This window comes from Apodemus sylvaticus, chromosome 18 (genome assembly GCF_947179515.1).
Source record: "Apodemus sylvaticus chromosome 18, mApoSyl1.1, whole genome shotgun sequence".
NCBI classification, from domain to species: domain Eukaryota; kingdom Metazoa; phylum Chordata; class Mammalia; order Rodentia; family Muridae; genus Apodemus; species Apodemus sylvaticus.
Window position 1 is genome coordinate 7,517,387 of NC_067489.1, and position 9,177 is coordinate 7,526,563.

The following is a 9,177-nucleotide window of genomic DNA, read 5'->3' on the forward strand; positions in this document are numbered from 1 at the left end:
TTCCCACAGGATATACTCTGAGCATGTTAGGACGTTGACCACCTTCTTCAGCCTCACATGGCAGTCAAGGCTGGCGTACCGCACCATAGACAGGCCTCTCCTTTTCCTGCCAAAGTTGTGCTATGTAACATTGACCTGGCTTCACTGTGTTTCCAGTCTCTGTCATTCTGGGCTCGATTGAGCACCTTCCAGTGCAGCAGGCTTGGCAGATCCACATAGCCGCAGTCTTCCAGGCCCCATAGTTTCCCTGGTGGACAGCTAACTCTATCTGCCAGGGGCATTTCATAAGCTTAGACAGCAGTGGCTCACCTCAGTTCATTCAGAGAAGCACGGGGCTTGGGTTAAATTGCATGCGAAGCTGCTCTTCACAGTTCTCTCTCTCTCAAACACTATTCTAGGGTTTCCATGCCAACGAGGGTGCACAAGAAGTGCTCCTTAAAATATGATATGCTTTCGGAAAAACATACAAAGGGTACCCCAGAAACACAAAAACAAATTAACCCCTTGTGCACAGTCATCCTGCCTCACACCTTGTGCTTTCCTCAGAAGAGCTGAGACAAGCACAGCCCTCAGCAGGTATCCACATTCACCTGGAGCCCGTCCTTCCTCCAGCCTATCCACTGGCGGTGCTCAAAAATAGAAGAATCAGAAACACTAGGAGTAATCACACGGTGTAATTCTTCTTCCTGGTACCTGCCCTTTGAAGGCCAATGTCTGCAGCATAGTGCATGTCACATGAGGTGGTCACCAGTCAGCGTCTGTGCCTCTTAGGCTGTGGGTAGCATTCCTGCTGCCCATTCGAAGCTGTGAATGGTTTTTACCTGGTGATCAGTCAGTAACCACCACTTTTCCTAAACCATTGTGTTACAGTGTTAGTGATTTTTTTAAAAAGACGTTACTGTCCAGCTTTTTTTAAATGTCCTAGCTGTGAATCTTAGCCCTTCACACTGAGCTGCCTCCCCAGCCCTAGAACTCTTTTTCATTTGTAAGCACAAGAATTACTCATTCTTTCACAGTCTGGTCTTTCCAGCATTGCTGCTGTGGTATAATGGTTTAAACTTTGATTGTGTGTCCAGCTCAGTGTGGTCAGACCTTTAGTGTACTTGCTGTTAGAAATTAACATATTTAAGAGAGTTTAATAAGTCACAAAAGAGGTTATTGTTACTTAGTTTTCCTTTGCTATTTCCTTTGCTCTGTAACATTTTGGTTGGCCACACTCATCAGACAGCAGGAGAAAAGTAGTCAAAGACCTTTCTGCGTCACCACTGGCACTGTGTGATAAGTGATGTGTAGTGAAGTAGGTGCCCTCTCCTGCTGCTCACGTGCCGCTCACACGGGCCTTCTCTTTCTAATGACCCAGGTTCACGCAAAGAATCTGCTCCACAAGTGTTGCTTCCAGAAGAAGAAAAAATTATAGTCGAAGAAACCAAGAGCAATGGGCAGACAGTGATAGAGGAAAAGTAAGATGGTTTTCTGGTCTGTCGCGGCTGGCTCCCCCACCATCCCACTCCATCCCACGGGTGTCTCAGCCCCTAAAGTCTGCCGACGGCTAGGGTATAACCCCACTGGTGGGTGACGGTCTAGGCTTGGGGTTAGCTTGAGGAACCCAGGTGGGCTCCGCCCTGGAGGCTCTGCCAATTTGTGTCTCGTTGGCACACCACTGCCTTTCCTGAGCTTACTAACTCTCCTGTTCCAGAAGCCTCGTGGATACGGTGTATGCATTAAAGGATGAAGTCCAAGAGTTAAGACAGGTACGCCAACCAGTTTTTACTTTTAATCAGTTTTTTTTTTTTAAATGGGCAAAAGGGGACTCACTGTCGTAAGCATGAAGCTCATTGTGTACTGAAAGGGAACCACAAGTCAACAAACAGCCTTTCTTAGGAGTGACAGGCAAAGGCTGGAGGGACGGTGCGTGCGTGCGTGCGTGCACACACAGAACAGTCTTGCCTGACTTTTCAGTGGCCCTTCATTGCTTTGTGTGTGTGTGTGTGGGGGGGGGAGGCTGGGGCATGTGGCATAGCATATGTGAAGTCGGTTCTCTTCCCCATATGTGGGTTCTGGGACAAAGTCTGGGTGTCCGGGTGTCTGGGTTGCCCTGCAAGCCCCCTCACTACTCAAGCCATCATGTGATGTGTATATTCAGCTCTTTGGAGGGACAGGGTGGCATGTCCTGAGGGGAAGGTAATGGGCCCACTTGGCAGTGTCCGTCTTTCCTTCCGGGGTCTGGGGCAGTATGCCTGCCTGCCTGCCTGCCTGCCTGCCTGCCTGCCTGCCTTCCTTCCTTCCTTCCTTCCTTCCTTCCTTCCTTCCTTCCTTCCTTCCTTCCTCCCTCCCTCCCTCCCTCCCTCCCTCCCTCCCTCCCTCCCTCCCTCCCTCCTTCCTTCCTTCCTTCCTTCCGTGCTTGTTGCTGTTGCTTCTGTCTGCATTTGACTGGACAGGGGAATTAAAAATGCTAGCAATGGGTGTGCAGACATTGTTCCTGTCACTGTTCCCAGCCCCTTCCTTCCAGCATGTTTTATCACGTTATCTTCATGCCTGTAAGTCGGAGATGGCCGTGACTCTTCAGGGTACATTCACGGCTCAGCTCAGTTGGCCAGCCCCTCCTAACCTGGGCTTCCTAAGGATTCAGCTAGGATGAAAAATGCTGTAGGTGTCGAACCTGCTGTCGTCTGCTTGCCTTGCAGGATAACAAGAAGATGAAGAAGTCCTTAGAGGAGGAGCAGAGGGCCCGCAAGGACCTAGAGAAGTTGGTGAGGAAGGTTCTGAAGAACATGAACGACCCTGCTTGGGACGAGACCAACCTATAGGCAGACTGCATTCTCACAGGCTGAAGACCAGCAGCTCCTGGGCAAGCCTGGGTCCTTGGCCACCAGCACAGTGACATGCAGGACTAAGGAAGGTGGTCTTCATCAGGCAAGCAGCTGTTGCTGAGGCAGCTACATGTGAGTTATAGACACTGAGGCCTGGCCGACGGAGCATATCTCTGCCACTTCTCCATGCAGCGACTGACCAGAGTCCTTTGGCTTTTGGACTTCAGTTGAATCTATAAATAGCATACCTTTGTACTCCTTGTAAATACTGGGATCTGAACACATGTCTGAGATGGGACTGGGTTAACCCTCCTGCTAGGATTTCCTTCTCAGCCTTTCTGGCCACAGGGATCTGAAGTTGTGTTCGTAAAGTGTTGGAAGCAGAAAGGTGAAGAGAGAGATACCTGGGCAGCTGTCTGACGTGTGTGCAGCGCAGGCTCCATGGTGCCATCAGGAACAGGCACTCGGGCACAGTGAATTTGGGTGTCTCTGTTCTTAACTGCAGTATTCCAGGCTTGAGCTATGGCTATGCCCAGGGCATCATGGGTTCTAGGGAAGGGAGCCTGTTTTCTGTCTGTGGTGCCCGCCCGCCTCTGCTGCCCTGTCCTGTCTGGGCCCTTGGTCACAGTGTGGAGAAGTGGGCTAGCCTTGTGTATCTTGGCCCTGTACATAGATGTTATTTATTCCATGTTCTCTAGCCGGTGCTGCCGGGCAGGGTGTGACTGCTGGCTCTTTTCTTCCCGAGCTCTGCTCTGCCTTTGTCTGCAGTCGACATCGTCCTGGCCACTGAGAGCCCCCAGCCCTCTGAGCAAGTAAAGCAATACATACCCTCCGCGGAGCAGCGCAGCCAGAGCCCGAGTGCTGTGCCTGCGCCCTGCGCTGCTGCCTCCCCAGGCCCAGGCAGGCCCTGCAAGGCTGGTGGCCTGGGCAAGAGGTCCTGCTTCTGTTGGACCAGGCTTGCCCCAGTTTGACAACAGTGACAGTGACCTCAGGAGCTTAGCTGTCCTCTTCCTTCCTCCAAAGAGGTTGTTTTGAAGTCAGAGATACTTTCCCTTAGAAAGGTGTTTGTCCTTAAACACAGAGGAGCATTGTGGCTGCTGGGGCCTCAGCACAGCCGCTCTCCTGAGGACGTGACCTAGCCCCTGCCCGCCCCGCTCACCTGTCCTGTGTGGAGGTTTCTGCGTGGGCGCTCGGAGGCCATTTGTGTTCTCTCCTTCCTCCACACTAGCTGGTTGAGGTGTCTATGGGTTGTGTCTGTCAGGATCTGCCAGAGCCTCCCACTCTTGTTAGCATCTTAGCAGCTCAGTCTGTGCCAGGGAGAAAAGCTGAGGTGTTCCTATCTTTCCAGTAATCCCTGTTTTCCAAGCACTCTACTGACCCAAAAGACACTGCAGCAAAAGACAGTATGTTTGCTGTCACAGCAGGTCTCAACTCAGGAACAACACTCCTTGCAACTCCACTGCTGGCAACAGGTGCCTGGGTTGCTGGGCAGCCCCTCTGCCAAGAGGAAGCAAAGACCATGTTTGTCACTGTCCTGGCCACTGCCGAGGTTGCCGTCCGTGCCCCAGGACGATTTCTTACAGACCTGCCTTAATGATTTGCTCGGAGTGTTCCATGAGTATTCATGTCCCCAGTACCCCTGCCCTGGACAGGGTGGGTAGCGTGTGTTAGCACGCCACCTTGTCTTTGAGGATCCAGTGTCTTCCAGGCTCTCCAGGGGCGAGCATCTGCACCCAAGAGCAGTTCTTTTTAAACCCGGCCCTGGTGTACACACCCATTTCTCTCTCCTGCATCTCTGCGGGTGGGGCTTTGATACCAATAGCACAGGGCACCTCTCACCAACCCTTTAAGTCCTCCATGTTCTGTAAGGGATGAGGGGGATCAAGCCATGTCCTGTCCTGTAGATGTGAAGCACTTTCCGTTCTGAACCATGCTGCAGTGTAGCAGCCTCCGATGCTCCACTGTCCTCTCCCAGCTGCTCCCCTCGCCCCGGGCCCTTGATGCCAAGCCCTACTTCCCTGGGGCACTGCAGGGAACCCGGTGCGGGCAGACCACACCCGGGGCCGACCACCGCAGTGTGTGTGCTACACCCTTGGAATTATTAAACTCCTCAGTTTTCTTATCTCAAAATGTGTTGTCTCATCTTCTTGTTTCAGAGGTGGCTCAGCTCTGTCACATGTCTCCATGTGTGTATCTTGGCTTTTCAGGTTTGAAAATCCTGATGTGTTTAATGCAGGAAAATACTGTTGAAATCTCTTGGGAGCATTTAAAGATGGTAAGAATAGGAAAGAGACGTTGTAGGGGTTGTTTCTCTCCCTGCCCCTACCCCTCCCGGCTTCCATCACATTGGAATAACAACTTCTGGTAGGATGTGGGCCATTTCATGGATTTGAACAAAAGGCAGTGTTCTGAACCTGGGCTCACTAACTACAAGAATCGCTGTTTGACAAATGAAAATTACTGTGTGCTGTTCAGTCAGAGCCCTGCCTGACTTCTTGGAGGCTGGGGAGCTAACCTGCTGAACGTGTCTCTCCCTCCAGTCCAGAGGGTTGGGAGACACCCTCAACACTGGGGGAAGCTGGCAGTCAGAGTTGCAGAGCTGGGAGCTGCGTGTGTGTACCTGGGATATGATGCTGGCCTTACATTTATGACAAGGTGCCTGGAATGCTCGGGAAGAAGGCAGGCGGCTGGCAGCTTGTGCTAGCTCATTGTCTCAGAGGTGGCTCAGCTCCGTCACATGGGGCCTGTGGTGGCCATGCGCAAGCAGGAGCGCCGGGGACCAATAGTCCCCTTCAAGGACACACCCAGGTGACCTACCTTTGATGGTTCACATTTCTCCCAGTGTTACCAAGCCTTAAGCACCAGGATCTGTGGTGGCACTCAGGATCCAGACTGTAGTGTGGGCTTTCTTTCAGAAACCTTATTCTTGCCCAAGCAAAATGAGCTAACCTGGTGTGTCGGTTACTTCTCTGTTGCTGATAAAAACCAATGTAACTTACAGAAGGAAGTGCTTAACTGGCCATACAGTGTCCGACGGAGTCCATGATGGCAGAACAAAGGCCGTACCTCAGGAATAGCTGGGAACTCATGTCTAACCGCAGGTGGGAGGGCGGCAGAGAGCACACGTGGAACAGCGAGTCGTGTGAAACCTCAGAGCATGCCGCAGTAGCACTTCTCCGAGGACATAGCACCCAATCCTTCCTAAACATTTCCACCAACCGGGGGGCCACTGGTGGGGGGCCATTCCCACTCATCTACAGCTGCTCACCGCAGGAACGTGGACTGAAGGAGTTGGTCAGGAGACCTGTTATGACCCTCGTACCAGATTTCAGAGGCGCAACAGCAGCAGGCTGTTATAAAACACACACACACACACACACCCTGTACACACACACACACACACACACACACACACACACACACCCTGCTTTGTGCCTCAATGCTTTATGGTCTTCTGCATCTTGTACCAGATTGCTCTGGTCATCCAGAAAGCCTGCAGGCGATGGATACAGAGGTAGGCCAGACAGCCACCTGACATGCGGGACTGAGGCAGACCTCAGTAAGGAGCATGAGCTGGGTTTAGGCATGCAGCTCCTCCAGTGAGAGTGCCCTGTTGGAACCCAGTGGTGATGCTCGTCTGGAAGGGCTCCAAGGCAATTCAGGACTCTGCTCTGGCGGACAGTGCTGTCAGTTGCCAAGGCAGCCGTGTGGAGGAGTACCTGGTCAACCACCATTCAGATGAGAGAGCCCAGAGCATGTCAGAACCTAAAATCTCAGGTGAAAATGACTAGAGACTTGTGTTAAAATTGACCACATGCTTTGGACACGTGTTTCAACTGGCCTGGTTTGAGACACATTACACCTTTGCCTCTTTTGTAGTGGTTTTAAATTCTAGAAATTCCTACTTTTCAAGGAAATATAAGCAGCATACTAGAACACAATTGCCAAGCGCGTTCCTGCAGGAGAGACGAGACAAGCTAGAGCGCCACTCGCCCTGGCAGAGGCTGAGGTGTGCATTTGTGCCATCTCTGCCTGAATAAATGGCACTGTCTGGTTCATGGACTTCCCTGGGGGTGCAGACAGCTTTTAGGGTGGGGCAGTTGCTAGCAAGTAGCCATGCTCAAGAGTAGGGTGTGAGAGCTTCCCACTCTCCTGTTTGTCTGCATGGCCCTCAGCAATGTTGCAGTCCTAATGTTGCAGGGCTGCATGGGGTTGAATCGCTTGATGGCCTTGGGTTTACAGCAATCTTCCTGCTTGAGCCTCCCAGGGCTGGAATTAGTGTGGACAGACTTTTTGGTTTGGGCTCTTACAGATGCTGGTTTTCGTGAGGCTGCCCTCGGACTTGTGGCATCCCCCTGCCTCTGCCTCCTGAGTGCCGGAATTAACAGGTGCAAGCCTTCATGGTTATCAGGAGTAAAGGTGTAGATGCTATCTAAAACATCTCCATTCCCAGCACTCGACGCTGTGCCCTGGGCTGCCATGCTGTACGATTTGTCCCTATCTGGCCTCCATACCTGGGCAGTTCTCACAGATTGGTCCCCAAGCGGCAGCACTCATTCCTCTAAGGAAAAAGGCAGCTGTGGGTCTGCAGTCAGTCCTCACATCCTCTCAGGCCTCTACAGAGCCGTAAAGCACATGGTTGTTTCTTCTGGTTGGGGTAGACAGGCTGATCCCTGCCAGGCCCCAGGGCCAGCTCCTCATGTGCTTTGGGGAATCTCTTTTTTAGAAGACCTCAGTAGCAAAGTTAGGGCCTCCAGAAGAGCATACATAGACCAAGTAAACAGACTGGAAGCTCAGTGGAGGTCACGGATGTAGTGTCCCCGTGGCCTGCAGCTTTCTCAGAGCTGGGGACTCTGCCCTAGTGTCCCGTCAGGTCACGGGTGCTAAGTGGGTTACAGGACAGGAGAGCTGCGGCCCAGCACAGCCACAGCATCCGGAAGCTTGTGAGTCTGGTGAGAGGTGGCAGGGCATGCGGCTTCTCCGGCCCTCAGATGGAACCTCAGTTTCAGTCCCACTCAGCTTGGGGGTCGGAAGGTGTGTGTCATGAAGGAGCTGTCACCTTCTCAACCAGGTCCTGCTGCCTGCCCACCCCTCCTCTCCCCACCCCTGCCTCCCTGTCCCACCTGCCCCATCGTAACCCACTGTAACCACCCTTCCTCCTCCCTGAACACGCAGGCCTCCTCCAGCCCACGTTGGCGCTGCCCGCTGCCCGCTCCCAATGGCAGACAGGGAGCAGACAAGCAGGAGGGCAGATGACAGCCTCTGCAGACCATGCTCTCTAGGCAGGGTGGCTTGGACTGTCCCCGGAGGACAGGAGCTTGGGTCACTGTGTGTGTCCCAGCCCAGGTCCAGGGGTGTTGAAAACCACAGCCGGCATTCCTGTCCTCCTGGTCCCCACGGGCCAGGAGCCTTGGCTTCCCGTGTGGTTGCGCCTTTTTGTTTTCAGTAGTGTTTTCTGAGACCATGGCTCTCGCACTGGTATTCTTCTTGTGTACTCTAAACACGTGGCACCGTTAGCCTCGTCTCTGCCCTCCTCCCCCAACTGCCAGTCTCCCCAAATCATCTCTCCTCTGTCTTGATGTAACGTGTGTGCACACAGGTAATCTTGGTTGTACATATGAGAGAAAACATAGCCTGTTTGTCTCTTGTAGTCTCCAGCGCTAAGTCTTCCTGCCAGTGACGAAGCTCCTGCTTTACGGCTGACTTCGATGCCACTGTGCAGACATGGCGTGTTTTCTTCCTTCCTCTGCTAAAGTCACCCAGGCTGGTTCCCTCACTCTGAGGTTATCGTGGATCATGCAGCAGGGAATGCAGAGTGCTGTTGGGAAAGGTTTGCTCTAGCCTGTTGAGGCTCCTCTGCTGTCTGTGTTGTGGCCAGTCACAGGCCAGGCCTCAAGGTGACTTTGACAGAATTCACCCTGTCAGACACTCCTTAAACTGGGACAGTTCTCTCCTCTAAATTACCCTGTGCTGTTTTGGAAGTCCTGAGGGCAGGAGTGTGGAAGGGAGGTCCTGTAATGGTCAGCAAGCGTCAGGCAGGTGCACTGCTTAACACACCTGCGGTCTGGACACACCCCTATCTTCTGGTAACGGGGTCACTGGCAGATGCAAGTATCAGGCCTCACCTCAAGAGACAAATAGGAGTGACCAGCAACAGTTGCAGGGACGTCCATAGTTACAAACCAAAGGACAACAGCAATGCCCTGGTGGGAGCATGCACCGGGTAACAGGGAAGCAGGGGCTTTTTTTTCCCCCCAAGTCAGGGTTTCTCTGTGTAGCCTTGGCTGTCCTGGAACTCACTCTGTAGACCAGGCTGGCCTTGAAATCAGAAATCTGCCTGCCTCTGCCTCCCAAGTTCTGGGATTAA

General features: G+C 52.8%; 1 protein-coding gene across 4 annotated transcripts in view; it reads left to right on the forward strand.

Annotated features, from left to right (window-relative positions):
* The window catches only part of Arhgef7 (Rho guanine nucleotide exchange factor 7), a 110,213-nt gene extending 105,273 nt beyond the window's left edge, over nucleotides 1-4,940 (forward strand). For all 4 annotated transcript variants that reach the window (XM_052161961.1, XM_052161958.1, XM_052161956.1 and 1 more), the window contains 3 exons: nucleotides 1,361-1,460; nucleotides 1,697-1,751; nucleotides 2,685-4,940. In XM_052161961.1, coding sequence (XP_052017921.1) covers nucleotides 1,361-1,460; nucleotides 1,697-1,751; nucleotides 2,685-2,807 — 278 coding nt within the window. In that variant the 3' untranslated portion in view covers nucleotides 2,808-4,940. The remainder of the gene's footprint in view (nucleotides 1-1,360; nucleotides 1,461-1,696; nucleotides 1,752-2,684) is intronic.
* The last annotated feature ends 4,237 nt before the right edge of the window (nucleotides 4,941-9,177 follow it).